General features: G+C 40.5%; 1 protein-coding gene across 2 annotated transcripts in view; it reads left to right on the top strand.

The window, feature by feature from the left end:
* The window catches only part of NEBL (nebulette), a 383,839-nt gene that overhangs the window by 330,637 nt on the left and 36,987 nt on the right, over positions 1-16,215 (top strand). Inside the window, exons 17-21 of one of the 2 annotated variants that reach the window (XM_005687916.3) lie at positions 4,064-4,168; positions 6,072-6,164; positions 9,928-10,020; positions 13,071-13,163; positions 14,866-14,958. The exons of the other annotated variant lie outside the window; for it this stretch is intronic. Of the exons in view, the coding sequence (XP_005687973.2) occupies positions 4,064-4,168; positions 6,072-6,164; positions 9,928-10,020; positions 13,071-13,163; positions 14,866-14,958 (477 nt within the window). The remainder of the gene's footprint in view (positions 1-4,063; positions 4,169-6,071; positions 6,165-9,927; positions 10,021-13,070; positions 13,164-14,865; positions 14,959-16,215) is intronic. 2 annotated transcript variants of the gene reach the window in all.

The following is a 16,215-nucleotide window of genomic DNA, read 5'->3' as shown; positions in this document are numbered from 1 at the left end:
GCAGCCTTCCAGTATCCTCCACCCATTGGATTTTCCAGGCAAGAGTACTGGAGTGGGGTGCCATTGCCTTCTCCAGGAAAAGTAATATAGGGGAATGAAAAAAATAAGGTAATGAAGAAATTGGATTTGGCTAATGGGGTTTATGTTGAAATAATTTTTAACAAAATTTGACCAAATTTGTCAAAATTCTGACTAACAAGCAAGGAATTGAAACATCCACTGGTTCAAAATTAGAGTGTCACAGAACTCAGGTTCAGGGGCTAGTCGCACAAGGATTCAATATTGAGAGACAAGTGTGAGTAAAAGGAAAGATAGCTTTGCTGAGGAGGCCAGCAATCCTGGGGAGAAGGTGGAGTCATGTCCCAAAGAACCAACTATCCCTTGCTATCAGGGGCAGGAGTTTTTAAAGGGGAATTTTAGGGGTGTATAGGCAAAGGGAGCTGGAGATGGACAGGGAAGCCTGGTGTGCTGCAGTCCATGGGGTTGCAAAGAGTCGGACACGACTGAGCAACTGAACTGAGGCAAAGGGAGGGGAGCTGTGAGCAGAGAAGAGTCAGTTCTGACAGTTGTCTTGAAATTGATCATGTGGTGGTCTAATCAGTGTCCTCTTGATTGTTTTAAGTGCAATTAATCTTCAGTTCCAAGACTGGTTTGTTCCCCTTTCCTTGAGTCCAGTTCTTAAAACTGTGGCAGCTTATGTCATCGTGATAGTCTATTTCATTATGTAGTTAACTTATTCCACCTGGTGGAGGTTTCAGCATTTACAAAGCAGCTCAAAGGATATGGCTGAAAATATTCTCTATAGCTCTTCAGGAAGAACTAAAGGTCCTTGACTTTGTTTAATGACTAAATTTTATTTGGTCTTGTTTGATTGCTTTCCTTTGTTTCCATATTTCCAAATTCTCTGATGAAATTTATTCTCTGACTAAGGTGTTTCTATAGATAAGAAATAGGTAGAGGTATGGGGGAGTGGAGTCTCTCTTGGGAAGTCCCCATGGGGTCCTGCTCTATTTCAAGGGTATCATGATGCCAGAATTAAGTGTTTATCAAAGGAACTGCCTGCTTCTCAGCCTTCTTCAGTGACAGCAGATGGGATGGTCCTGAAGTGTGTTCGTCTGTCCCTCAGTGTCTCATGGTGGCACAAAAACTTGGAGAAGTTGACACTAGTTGGATCAGCTAAACTAAAAATCATAAATTCTTAAAACGGGAATATTGCCATTTGATTCAGTGGAGAAAAGTTGGCAAACTCATTCATACATTCAGTAGATACTTCTTGAACACCCATTTACATGCAAAATTAGACCTGGATTTTTGCCTTTGGGGAACTACTAGGTAATCTAATTATCAAATAATCATGCAAATATAGTATGACAAATTATGATATGTCCTACCAGAAAGTAAAGATAACAAAAGTAAACCCTTCCCATAGGAAGTGATGCCTGAGTTGTTAGAATTCCTGCTTTAACAGTGTTGATTTTTTGAGTGTGATATGAGGGTACATCTGATTTTAAAGAACTTTAGTTATTTGAGATACAAGGGAATGTTTAAAAGGGTTTAATGATGCTGTGGTGCATTTCAATGTATGCCATGCAGTTACCTTCACTGACTTTGGAACCAGAGTGGCTGGATTTAAATCCTGGTTCTGACACTTAGCTAGTGCCTCAGTTTCCCCAAGAGTAGATAATAATACCTGCTTGTGGGGTTGCCTTTCTCTGATCCTCTAGAAGGTATCTATCGTTCAGCGCGTAGCCATTCTGGACTCCAAACTTGTTGTCTTGCCTTCCCTGTCATGCTGTCCAAAGGCTGGGGCTGGAAGCTTCTCCTGTGACTCGCTAGGGCCTTCGTTAGCACCGCTTCCTTTTTACTGCACTGCTGGAGTTGCTTTCCTGTTTCTCCACTGCTGGAAAGCCTTCCTTGCCCTGCCCTCAGGTCTTGGGCAGCGCCAAGCCTCCTAGGAGCGCTAGGATTGTATTTCACAAAGGAAAAGGCTGGAGGCTTAGGTGTGGGGTCAAGAGCTACAAAGAGTGCCCCCTTGCAGACCAGAGCCTGTCCCTCCACTTTGGCCTCTGGACGCTCTGTTCCCCATCCCAACCCTAGGACCCCACAACACTGCCTGCCCTTGGCCCACCATGACTTCCTCTCACCCTTGCCTCTCCTTGTTATTGACAACCTTCCCCAAGTTTTGGAACCCAAAACCCCTGAGACCCTGTACCCCGCCACCCCTCGCCTCTGGTATGAGCTGAAGCTGGAATACCAAACCATCTGACCTGCCTCTGGAGAAATCTGTATGCAGGTCAAGAAGCAACAGTTGGAACTGGACATGGAACAACAGGCTGGTTCCAAATTGGGAAGGGAGTATGTCACAGCTGTATATTGTCACCTGCTTACTTAACTTCTATGCAGAGTACATCAGGAGAAATGTCGGGCTGGATGAAGCACAAGCTGGAATCAAGTTTGCTGGGAGAAATATCAATAACCTCAAATATGCAGATGACACCACCCTTATGGCAGAAAGTGAAGAAGAACTAAAGAGCCTCTTGATGAAAATGAAAGAGGAGAGTGAAAAAGTTGCCTTAAAACTCAACATTCAGAAAACTAAGGTCATGGCATCTGGTCCCATCACTTCATGGCAAATAGATGGGGAAACAGTGGAAACAGTGCCAGACTTTATTTTGGGGCTCCAAAATCACTGCAGATGGTGACTGCAGCCATGAACTTAAAAGATGCTTCCTCCTTGGAAGGAAAGTTATGACCAACCTAGACAGCATATTGAAAAACAGAGACATTACTTTGCCGACAAAGGTCCATCTAGTCAAGGCTATGGTTTTTCCAGTGGTCATGTATGGATGTGAGAGTTGGACTGTGAAGAAAGCTGAGCACTGAAGAATTGATGCTTTTGAACTGTGATGTTGGAGAAGACTCTTGAGAGTCCCTTGGACTGCAAGGAGATCAAACCAGTCCATCCTAAAGGAAATCAGTCCTGAATATTCATTGTAAGGACTGATGCTGAAACTAAAACTCCAGTGCTTTGGCCACCTGATATGAAGAGTTCACTCATTTGAAAACACCCTGATACTGGGAAAGACTGAAGGTGGGAGGAGAAGGGGACAACAGAGAATGAGATGATTGGATGGCATAACCAACTCAATAGACATGAGTTTGAGTAAACTCTGGGAGTTGGTGATAGACGGAGGCCTGGAGTGCTACAGTCCATGGGGTTGCAAAGAGTCGGACACGACTGAGTGACTGAACTGAAGTGAACTACTGTGTAAATGCTGGTACTAGTAGAAGGCATTGCCTAGGATATATCTGAGCTCATAATAGTACATTTACTAGCAAAAGGAAAATTGAGATCTTTATCTCTAGTACAAAATACTAGTACCTTTTCCTTAGTCAAATGTATCTTTATCTGAAGTAGGAAGCAAAGTATAAATCTAGAAGCACGAAGACAAGTAAGCAAAGAGAGTCAGGTTTCTGGTAGGAGTTGTAAGGGCTGTTTTGAACAGAAACTGGAACTGCTCATAAGAGAGCAGGTTCTAGGCTTAGGACTTCCATAGAGGTCAGGCTGTCCCAGGGTGTTTGAATAGTCTTGAGTGGGGACCATTGCCTGAGAGAAGGTGAATGTGTTTTCCTAGACTGTTTGCTTACTGTTTGTGTATGCTTTTTACTGTTGCATAAATACATCATAGAGTTGGATAAGACTGAGCAACTGAGCGCACACACACAAACACATCAACAACTGATTTGAATCCTAAGGTATAATTTAGAGCATGTGGGCTTCCCTGGTGGCTCAACTGGTAAAGAATCCACCTGCAGTGCGGGAGCCCTGGGTTCGATCCCCGGGTTGGGAAGATGCCCCGGAGAAGGGAAAGGCGACCCACTCCAGTATTCTGGCCTGGAGAATTCTATGGACTGTATAGTTGCAAAGAGTCAGACACAACTGAGGGACTTTCACTTTCAGATATAGTAGAGTTGGAAAAAGTAGTACCATTTTCTCTTTGTCTCTGTCTCTCTTGAATATGGCACACAGAGTTTCAGATTCACATTCACTTTATATTTTTAGAAAAAGTATAAAGATGAGGCAGAGAAGATGCTTTCTAGCTATTCTACTGTGGCAGATACTCCTGAAATTCAGAGAATTAAGACAACTCAACAAAACATTAGTGCGGTGAGTAGCCATTGTCTCTTTCCAGTTGTCACCTTGAAATGATGTTTTGAAAGGGGGCCTTTGTTCCTCAGTCTGCTTTTTTTGCTGCCTTGCTTGAATTTTCTGTCAAATGCATATCTTTCCTTCTTTAAAATCATAAGAACACCAAATGTTCTTACAACTTATAATTTATCATGATTATTTTAGAATTACAGATTCATATTTCCTTTTTAGGTACAAGCAACAGCTCCTTTTAACCAAATTTTAAAATTTCACTCAGGAAAGAGATCTTAATTTTACACACATATTTTACTTTGAAGATAAAAATAGTCATATGAAGTGATTGCCTCCCTGGTCATTGATTAATTGCATTGATAATTTATCTAGGGATTTACTAGTTTGTAACCAATTCCTAAGGGCTTCCCTGGTGGCTCAGTGGTAAAGAACCAGCCTGCCAATTCAGGAGATGTGAGTTCAATCCATGGGTCAGGAAAACCCCATGAAGAAGGAAATGGCAACCCACTCCAGTGTTTTTGCCTAGGAAATCCCATGGACAGAGGAAACTGGTGGGCTACAGTCTATGGGGTCGCAAAAGAGTTAGAAACCACTTAGTGACTAAACAACAACAGTTACTTCCTAAACGTTCATATTTTTGTTTTGAGGAATAGGAATTTTATTAGCATCATTGATTAAGATAGTGGGCTTATATATAATGGGTATATGAACTTGAATTCTAAAATAAAAATTGATGGTACAGCCAATATTTTAACATAGAATTAACTTAGTGGTTAAGCAAATGTTATTAAAAATATAAATTCTATTATTTTTGAAAATTTCTGGAATGTTTTCTACTTTCTAATAAGTGGGAAACCTCTTAACTCTGCAGGTATGCTGTTCAGGTACCTCTAGGGTCTTCACAGGCAGGCTGTGCCAAGAGATGTAGAAATCTTGCTGGAAGAGAGGATGAGGGAGAAGAGTTGTGTGGCCCTTACCGCCTGTGATTCCAGATTTCTGGCTTTTGCAGGGGAACATCTCATATGTCCTGCCCTCCTGACCCCCGCTGGGACCTACTGGTTAACAAATATCAGGAGAGTGAACCCAAAGGCGGTGTCTGTGACAACCTAGAGGGATAGTGTAGGGAGGGAAGCAGGAGGGGGGTTCAAGAAGGAGGGGTCACATGTATGCCGATGGCCAACTCATGTTGATGTGTGATGGCAGAAACCATCACAATACTGTAAAGAAATTATCCTCCAATTTAAAAAATAGTTAAAGAAGAGAGGGAGCAGTTCTGGCCTCGAATGACTTCCTTATAATTAGTCTGTTTTTCTGTAGGACACTTTGTTTTTTCTTTTGCTTTGTGGTCAAAAGGGGTAGGTGTTGGTAGGGATGGAGAGGCGTGGGAAGGTTTAAGGAATAAGTGGAAGATAAGGAAAACAGGCTGACTTAGTGTTGATGCTGATGGTAAAACTAATATTTTCTTTGAAGAGAACAAGACTGTCTTTGCTTTCACTTGAAGAAGAGCGGTTGCTTGAAACTTCATGCTAGTTTTGAATTAAAGGGTAACTGCTTAGTGAGCTTTCGTAATATGTCCTTTAATTTTTCTCAGCTGCACATGTGACATATATTTGTATTTGAAGAAGAAAACTTATATTCTTAGAGCAAGTAATCTGCAGCCATGTAAGGTTCCAGGCATACCCTAGAACAGGTAGTAGAGGTTTGCTTGTACGACTGTGGAATACAAAACCAAAGTTCTGCATTTATTCCCATGATGGATCGTTTAATTGATTAATGTAACATTGGTTCTCATAAATAGAAGCTGTATTCACGTTACTTTAAAACCTGAGAAATTTTCCTTTACAAGAAATGAATCTAGGACTTGAATTCTAATAAGCTTAGTTATTCTTTTCCTTCTCTTATAATAAAGGTATTTTATAAGAAAGAAGTAGGAGCTGGCACAGCAGTAAAAGATACTCCTGAGATTGAACGAGTGAAGAAAAATCAGCAGAACATTAGTTCAGTAAGTTCTCTATGGCATTAATTATCCTTTGCAAAAGCAAATACAAGCTAGATAAATGTTTTTAGTTCTTTACAAAACTAGCTGCCTTTTTCTTTTTTTCCTTCACTTTGTTGAAACACTGTTTCATCAAATATCAAAGACCTAACTTTCAGAAGGAAACTGTAGCCTTCTTCCCCTTGAACCTAAAGCAGTATTTCATCTTGATATATATATATCATAGTGCATAAGAGATAGATCACTTTAATAGTACAGCAATGAAATCTAGGATTAGTTTTCATCCTTCTGAACATAATTTTAGCTGTATTACATTTTTCAGAGAAAGGATACTTTTCAATACCTCCCCTCAACTTGGACGGAAGAAATTTTATCCTGATAGAATGATTAAAGGCACTAGAACATTTATTTGGTGGCTCAAGAGAAGGTTTCAAAGGCCCCATTTAGCTTCTACTTCTTTGAGCTTCCAGCAAAGAAAAGCACACACCTTCATTATCATTTGTAAAATAAATTACCCACCCCCCTCCCCAGTGCCCTTTGAACTTGGGGGAAGGGTAAAGGAGGTGTTTAATGTTATGGATTAAAAACTTCTTCACTCAGTGCTTGACATTTAGAGTGGACCATTGCTACCCTTACCAATAGGTGTATTTGGTAATAGTTATACAGTCATCCCTCGGTGTCCACAGGGAGTGGTTGCAGGACCCCCACCCACCCACCCACATACACACACACACACACACACACACACAGTCATTCACACACACTCACACCAACATCTGCAGATGCCCACGTCCCTCACTGTTGGGCCTCCACATCCTTAGGTTCCACATCGAGGATGTGAGGAGCTTGCTATTTAGTTTCTTGTTGAGGGTTCTTTCCTTACATCTTCCCTGATGTTTCTCTTCACCTTCACCCTTGGAGGCAGAGTTTCTTTAAGTCAGCCAAGTTGAACTGCCTGGATTAAACGCCTTTGTCAGGAACTCCGATGGTTACCTGGCATCCTAGAGTATGTGTGTACTGGCATTTGTGGAGACCGAGTAGGGAAGGTAAGGGAGCGCTGTAGGCAGCAGGCTTACAGGAAACGACCTTGCAGAAAACCTGCAGAATGCCAGTGCACTAAAGCCCTGTGCAGTGAAGGAATCTGGTTTCCTGAAGAAAGCATGGGGAACAGGACCTGGCGGCGAGAGTGCCGATCCACCGTGGCAGGAGTCTGTGTCAGGCAGCGCGCCAGTCTGGCAGAGAAATTAGTTCAGCTGAGACATGTAAATTGGTCGTTTCCTTCACTTCCAAATGATAACATTTGAAATGTACCCATCCACGTACTGGGGGATAATGTTATAAATGTTCTGTACTGCACAATTCTATTGCCTACAGCGAAATGACTGTGCCATTTTGATTAGTTTGGAGTCGTATGAAAAACAAAAATGTTTATCTTTAATCGTGTTTAGCGTCTCTCCCTAGGAAAATCACATAGTCTATCATTTCTTCTCCCGATGTCCCCCTGCCTCCTCTAGCAAACAATAAACGCATAGTTCTGTATCTCTATGAGCCTGGGCTATAAACTCCTGCTTAGTATTCAAATGGAAAGTTGCCCTTTCAAGATTAGCAAGATCTGTCAAACCAAGGTAGGATTCTCTAACATTTAAAGATCTCGACATTTTCCACCTCCAGAGTACAAGCCTTTTGAGTATTACTTTTCTCTCTTAAGAATATTTTGGAATCCTACTTGGAGACAGTCTGTCTCACTGCACTCTTTTTTTTTTTTTTTTTTTAATTTTTTATTTATTTATTTTTTTTTTTTTAATTTTAAAATCTTAAATTCTTACATGCGTTCCCAAACATGAACCCCCCTCCCACCTCCCTCCCCACAACATCTCTCTGGGTCATCCCCATGCACCTGCCCCAAGCAAGCTGCACCCTACGTCAGACATGGACTGGCGATTCAATTCTTACATGACAGTATACATGTTAGAATTCCCATTCTCCCAAATCGTCCCACCCTCTCCCTCTCCCTCTGAGTCCAAAAGTCCGTTATACACATCTGTGTCTTTTTTCCTGTCTTGCATACAGGGTCGTCATTGCCATCTTCCTAAATTCCATATATATGTGTTAGTATACTGTATTGGTGTTTTTCTTTCTGGCTTACTTCACTCTGTATAATTGGCTCCAGTTTCATCCATCTCATCAGAACTGATTCAAATGAATTCTTTTTAACGGCTGAGTAATACTCCATTGTGTATATGTACCACAGCTTTCTTATCCATTCATCTGCTGATGGACATCTAGGTTGTTTCCATGTCCTGGCTATTATAAACAGTGCTGCGATGAACATTGGGGTACATGTGTCTCTTTCAATTCTGGTTTCCTCCGTGTGTATGCCCAGAAGTGAGATTGCTGGGTCATAAGGTAGTTCTATTTGCAATTTTTTAAGGAATCTCCACACTGTTCTCCATAGTGGCTGTACTAGTTTGCATTCCCACCAACAGTGTAGGAGGGTTCTGCACTCTTAATTTAACTGTTTTGGATCCGGCCTAATATTGGTGGTGTTACTCATATCACATATGAAATGTACAGATGCTAAAACATAGATGATAGTGAAGATATTTAGGTATTGAGGACTTCCCTGGTGGCTCAGATGGTAAAAGCGTCTGCCTAGAGTGCAGGAGACCCGGGTTTGATCTCTGGGTCAGGAAGATTTCCTGGAGAAGGAAATGGCAACCCACTCCAGTACTCTTGCTTGGAAAACCCTGTGGACGTAGGATCCTGGTGGGCTACACTCCATGGGGTCGCAAAGAGTCGGACACGACTGAGTAAATTCACTTTCACTTTCTTCATGACTCTCAGCCTTAATCATTACCAAGTGATTTCTAAAACGTCTTTTGCATAGATCTAAGTCTTTGCTAAATTTCAACATATGGCACTTAAGTCTAGCTGATGTGTCCATATTTATATGTATATATGTGTCGTTATCTCAATTCCAATCTTCTGTGCATTTTAGACATATTAAAATACCATGTGATATTATAGCATCACTAATCATTTTATAAAGTTAAAGGGCTTGTCCTGGGCATAACTGTGTGCTGGTGTTATCATTTATCTGGTTGCTCTTCCTCTAAGTAGACTTGACTGAGGAGCTTTTGACTGTTGTGAATGCCAGGATATAGGCGGGCTTTACATAACATGATTGTGTGGTAGAAGACACTTCTTGACTTTCTGGTACTGGACTTTCTGTAGTGATCAGCACTCAATGGCCTCTGCTTGTACATATTTCCTCCCACTTTCCTCTTTCTCGTCTCATATTTTTTTTCTTATTCTAGATTATTTGTGTACTCTCAGTCAGGTAAGCAGTGTTTTCAAGACTTAGTAGCTAACTCAGTTTGACTCTTGCCTTTAAAGACATGGTGAGTACACAAATAATAAATAGAAATTGCTTTTATTATAGAAAAATAATGAATATTTAAGATAATTTCCAAAATTTTTGGTGCATCTGCCTGTTGATAAAATTTATTTTTATAAGCAGTATATGCTTATGTTAGTTAAAAAACCTCTCCAATGATGGATAGGCGAATAGATATGGGTTTGTTTGTACCTTAAGGTAAAGGAATCCTGAAAGCACCAGATGAAATAAAAATGTGTGTTGTCATTGAAGGAAAGTTAATATTGGAATTAAAAAATTGGCTATGTAATAGTTAAAAATGAAGAATTCCTAACTATTTTTTAAAACATGTTGAATAAGACTCACTTTTTTTTTTTTTAATAAATCATGCAGGTAAAATACAAAGGAGAGGTGAAACAAGCAACAGCCATTTCAGATCCTCCAGAACTCAAGAGAGCTAAAGAAAACCAGAAGAACATCAGCAATGTGTGATCTCATTCCTTTAAGTATTGTTTTCTGCGGGCATGACGCTTGCACACTAGAATGAATTAGAATGAATACCAGTAGGAAGGCCAGTTCCTGAAAGATGGAGATGAGATTTCACACATCTTTGTGTTGGGCTAGCGTTACACCAAGCATGTGCGTTTGCTTATTAAAGAACATGGTGTTGAATGCCTACTCTGTTCTTGTCCTTGGGGGCATTCAAAGATGAGTGAGATACACCTTAAGGTTAGAGGCTGTGTGTATTCTCAAGGTCTCTCGGAGAAGCAGTTGTGGGGATAAAGACTGTGCATTAAGTGCTCTAAAATAATTAATATCTGTGAGTGCTTACTACCTTTTGGGGGTTCTTTACATGCGATATCTCATTTAATGTTAAATAATAACTCTTATTTTCAAAGTGCTGGGGAAATGCAGAGAAGGAAGGCTATGTCAGTGACAGAGAGGAAAACCTTTGGAAAAAGAGGAACATTTGAGCTAGCTCTTAAAGAATTAATAAAAGTTTGGGATGGATTTCATGAGGAAGGGCCCTCCTGACAGTGCAAACTGAATGTGTTCATGATCTGAGACCTGTTCAAAGAGGGGAAAGTTTAGTGCGATGAGTCCTTGGGGTGGAAGATGGCAGGAGAGAGATGGTGGGGAGAGAAAGCATAATTCAGGCCATGAGGAGGCTGCCGGAAGTGCCAGTGTCCCTGGTTCAGATGGCCTGCCTATGCTCAGGCCTTGACTTATGAGTTAAATTGCTTCGATGTGTTCTTTTTAAAAAAATATTAATGTTTATAGGAGTAAAGTTGATTTACAATGTTGTGTTACTTTCTGCTATACAACAAAGTATATCAGTTATACATATATCCACTCTTTTTCAGATTCTTTCCACATATAGGGCCTTACAGAGAACTGAGTAGAGTTCCCTGAGCTATGCAATAGGTGCTTATTAGTTATCTATTTTATATATAGTAGTATGTGTATGCCACTCACAATCTCTCAATTTATCCCTCTCCCCACCTTTGGTAACTATGTTTGTTTTCTACATCTGTGATTCTATTTCTTTTTTGTAAATAGGTTCATTTGTGCCATTTTTTAGATTCCACTTATAAGTGATATCATATGATATTTGTCTTTCTTCAACTGGCCTCGCTCAGTGTGACCTAGAGATTGTCATAATATGTCCCTTTTTGTGAAAGAAGAGTTACACAGGATGCTCAGCTCAGTGATGAGCTAGAAGTGTGGGATGAGGGTTGGGAGGGAGGCTCCAGAGGAAGGAGAGATATGTTACATATAGATGATACATATTGTTGCACAGCAGAAACCAACACAACCTTGTAAAGCAATTATCCTCCAAAAATTAAATAAGAGTTTACTAGTTTTCAATTTATCATAGATGCATAACACTCCCTTAAAATAACTATTTGAAAATAAGGAGTTAATTTAATTAAAAAATACTAGAAACCACAGCTGAGGTGATACCTTGCATAGCATATGGTAAGTGGTGTATACATGATTGAAATTTGAATAACTCTGGAGTGGAGAACAGTGTGGGCTCTGGACTGGTGGTTTGATCCTAGCTCCAGACCTTACTTGCTGTATATCCTTCATAAGCCACCAACCTCTCCAAGCCTCATTCGCCTCATCTTTAAAACAGGGACTGGAATATTAAGTGAGATATTGCCTGTAAAGCACTCAGCATGTTTGTAAGTGGATGAATGCAATACAGGAAATGTCTCCATATCAAATTTATGTCCCCAAACTGACATCCACTAGACATCATCTGCAACAATTTCTATACATTAGTGATGCTCTTCCACAAATGTTTCTCCTCTGAACTCTACCCAGAGTCATCTTTCTTTGTATCCTGCCATCAACAAAGATTACTTTGGACCTTTCCTCATTTTAGGCAATTATCCAACACAGAATCTGCCTAAACTCTCAAACTGCATACCATGGTACAGAGAAAGAAGTCGCACTGGCAAGAGCCTGACCCTTTGTCATTTATTTTCCAGGCTTATCAGATATCTACTCGCTTGCACATGCACTGCTGAGGGTGTACATCTCAAGTCCATTTCATCTGCAGGCCTTGTGATGTCTTGCAGAAAAAGAAAACAATTCCCTCACGCTAAGTTTAAGCTCCAAAAAGTCATTAAGGCTGTCCCTGTGGAGTTCTTTGTAATGGAATTTTAACCTCTAGTTTTCCTTTTACCTGTCAGAAATTCATTTGGTGGACATGCTTTCTATCTCCCTGTGTTGGATCCTCATTTATTTCCTGGAATGTTGTGGAATTACTGGGAAAGCTGACCACAAATGTTGAACTCTGATCCCCTGCTCTAGTAGTAGGTCAGAAGTATCTCCATGATGGGACATCCCTGCTGGTCCAGTGGCTAAGGCTCCACTTTCCCACTGCAAGGGGCCAGGGTTCCATCTCTGGTCAGAAAACTAAATTCATACTTGATGAAACTAAAGATTCCATTTACAACAACTAAGACCTGGTGCAGTCAAATAAATAAATAAATGTTTTTTTAAAAATAAATATCTCCACGATGCTGGTCAGAGCATGGTCTTCCAGTGTTGAAACTTGGTGGAGAAGCAGGTTCAGGGTTTCTTTTTATAGTGGCAACCGGTCACTGAGGTGAAGGCATAGGACTGGCATAACCCTTCTTTCTGGTGATGAATCCAGAATTTTTATTTTTAAATGTAAATATAAAATGATCATTTGGTAATGTCATTTTAGTACTGTGAAGAAATGAACTCACAGAAGTGGCCATTTATCGTTACTGATAGGATCAAACTCAGAGAGGCCACCAAGAAATAATACAGTTTGAAGAAAAACAACCCCAGGTATAATTCAAAACATTTGGGCAAGGAAAAGCTGAGTTCCAGGATCACTGTGATGATGACATCTATTAGCAAAGCATCTTTCACTGTAAAATCCTAGCAAAGGTGTCAGCTAACGAGTGCTATGTGACGTTTCTTTTCACCAGCTGCTGTGTGTTAGCTCACTCTTCCTTTCGGTAACCCCACATCATCTTGCGTTTGTCTCCCAGCTCAGGTACAAAGAGCCGTGTGACAGAGCAACTCCGGTGAGCATGACGCCCGAGATAGAGAGAGTGAGGAGAAACCAGGAGCAGCTGAGCACGGCAAGTTGTTTCTGTTTTGCTCTTACATTACCAAACATTAGCTGGTTTTAGTCTTTACAATGCTTTCTGAAAACCATTAGACACTACATCTTAGCCACTCCTTTTCTACTATCCTGTACTGAGACGTGTGGACTGTGGCACCCTTGCAGGAGTCCGGGAAGTTGGGAACTGCTTTGCTACTATTCGGCCATACTTATTTATTCAAGAAATCTTTTTTTAAAATATTTTTTTATGTGGGCTGTTTTTCAAAGTCTTTATTGAATTTGTTACAATATTGTTTCTTTTTTATGTTCTGGTTGCTTGGCTATGAGGCGTATGGGATCCTAGCTCCCTGACTAGGGATCGAACCTGTACCCCCTGCATTGGAAAGCAGAGTTCCAACCATTCAACCACCAGGGAAGTCCCTATTTGAAGAACTCTTCATTAAGCAACGTGGCAGGCATTATCCTGGTCACTGGTACACAGAGATAGATAAGACCCCTTCGTATCTTCATGGGCCTCATAGTTTAGATGGTAAATCTCTAAAACTACATCCAAATCTAAAGACCTGGAGAGCAGCATAGTGGGTATGTTGTCAGTCTGACAAAAGAAAAAGTTGTCTATTGGCATAAGGCAAAAGAAGACCTGATTTGACTGGGGTTCTGAAACATAATGTCCTGGCAGGGAACCTTATAAATAAAACAGAAAGCATCAATCATTCAGTGATCTGTTGCTAGTAAAGCAGGGGTAGTTAATAATCATGAGGTTCCTCTGCTGTGGACCCTGTTTTAAATGTGTTATGTGATTCAGTGGGGTAGGCATGATATATTGCTCTGGTTTGTAGCTGTAGGAAACTGAGTCTTGAGAAGTCAGAGGACATGCAAGAACCTATGGTTTGTGACAGCAGGGCTGGGATATGAACCCAGGCTTCCCTGAATTCAGAAATCTCTTCCAAATGTATCCCCTAATGGTTATTTTCCCCATTTGGGGGACCGTTTTATGGAGTTTTTACTATTATAAACAATAATCTTCTTCTTCTGAAACAGATAGTTTTGAAACACTTTAAAATTTAAGAGTGACTTCTCCCAGATGGAGGAGGAAATCAGGCTGAATACTGCTTTATCCTTACAATATCCCTGATAGTGGTATGAGTGAGGGGTCTTAGGCGTCTTTTGAAGGTAGAGGCTCCAGGGTCAGAATAGGAGTAAATGGCCTTCCCAGGCTGCCATGACTACTTCACTATAGTTCTCTTTTAATGATTTTTTTTTGTTTTAATATTTTTTTTTCCTATTTTTTGTCCACACACAGCATGCAGGATCTTAGTTCCCTGGCCAGGGATCTAACATGTGGCCACCGCTAGTGGAAATTTAGACACCATGGTGTCTTAACTATTGAACTGGCAAGGAAATCCCTTGTAATGATTTCATTACAGTGTCTTCCCATTGTATTTCTATTACATTTAGTCGTGGTCTTTGCAATTAGTTTTGGTACTGAACACAGAAATATTTATTAAAAATCATTTTTAAGAAGCACAACCAGCACTTGGTGCTTGCCAAGTCAGAAGAATCAGAAGCCAGACGTAGATTTGAACTGAAAGGCTAATACACACCTACTGTGGGAAAAATTATGTAAAAAATAGGGTTAATTTTAAGGCGTATCCTCTGTTGGTATTTGGTTGGAAACCATTCTGCTATTCATTAAAATTCATATTAATCCTCCACAGGTAAAATACAGAGGAGAGATTAAACAGGCGACTGCAATTTCTGATCCACCAGAGCTGAAGAGAGTGAAAGAAAACCAGAAGAACCTCAGCAATGTGTGATCTTAGTCACTTTTTTCATATGAAAGCAAACATATCGTCAACACAGTTTTCATGACTTTGAGTTGATTGCCTCTGCTCTCAATTGACTGTCAATTTACTGGATAGTTTTCAGGGTGTTAGGTATTGTGGGTCCAGTCAGGCACGCCCTGCTCAGAGCTCCCAGTGACTGCAGTGTGATTTTTGTCTCCAGGTTATTGTATATCCCTCTTATCTGCTTCTCATGCTTGCAGTTCCTGGGATTCTCCAAAGGGATGCCATGGCAGTTTTTGGCATCTTGGCTCTACAAATAAGCTTTCCCACTCCCTTTCCTCCATATGTGTTAATAAATGTATTCTTGTTCTATAGCCTATCCAGTTCCATTTCCCACTCATAGCTATCATCACTTTATTTTTGGTTGATGCTGGGAAAAAATTATGAAGTGTGCCTGGCTGAATAGGTCATATGAAACAGGTCCATTTTCAGGTCACTTGTTCAGGGCTGTCCAGTTTTACTCAGACACCAATTCTTGGCCTGTTCCCAACTCCTTTCTGTTATGTCATCCATGGATGCAGTTTGCTGAGAGAGTCCTTTTTTATCTTCTTTTTAAATTTTTTAAAAAATTTACTTTTATTTTTCAGTTACATAATGCAGCATGTGGGATCTTAGCTCACCAAAGAGGGATCAAACCCATGCCCCCTGCATTGGAAGCATGGAGTCTTAAGCACTGGTCCACCAGGGAAGTCCCTGAGAGAATCCTTTTTCTGAAGTCATTAATAATAAATTGTGTTATTTGGAAGAGGAAATTTGAAAATCTGTTAGATGCAAAGAAATCTTTTATTCTTTAAACGTTTAAAGTCCTTTGGCCAGATTATAAAGGAAAGGCAGTTTATTGTTTGGCATTGTCCCTGACAACTGTATTTTGGAGAAGTAGATACTCACCTTCTCCTGATGTATTCAGAGTCACAGTTGATGTAACTCCATTACTCTCTAAAGGGAACATGGTTCTGGAGAGGGAGGGATGGAGCACTGGGGAGCGTGCTGGCCTTATGGATCACCATGGTTACCACTTAGGCCTCATGGCCAAAGTTCTGCCACAGTTAATTACTAAGAAACCATAATGGTCCAGCAGCCTTCTATATGGGTAAGAGTACCTTAAAGTAACATCCATGAAGATATTTTTTACCTTACTCCTTTGTGATGAAATGCTTATTATAGCTTTACTGATGGTACACCCATATAATGAGTACATTCACAGTGATTCTCTGCCATAGG

The sequence above is a fragment of the Capra hircus genome, chromosome 13 (genome assembly GCF_001704415.2).
Source record: "Capra hircus breed San Clemente chromosome 13, ASM170441v1, whole genome shotgun sequence".
Classification (NCBI taxonomy): domain Eukaryota; kingdom Metazoa; phylum Chordata; class Mammalia; order Artiodactyla; family Bovidae; genus Capra; species Capra hircus.
This window is presented reverse-complemented; position numbering and strand designations above follow the sequence as displayed.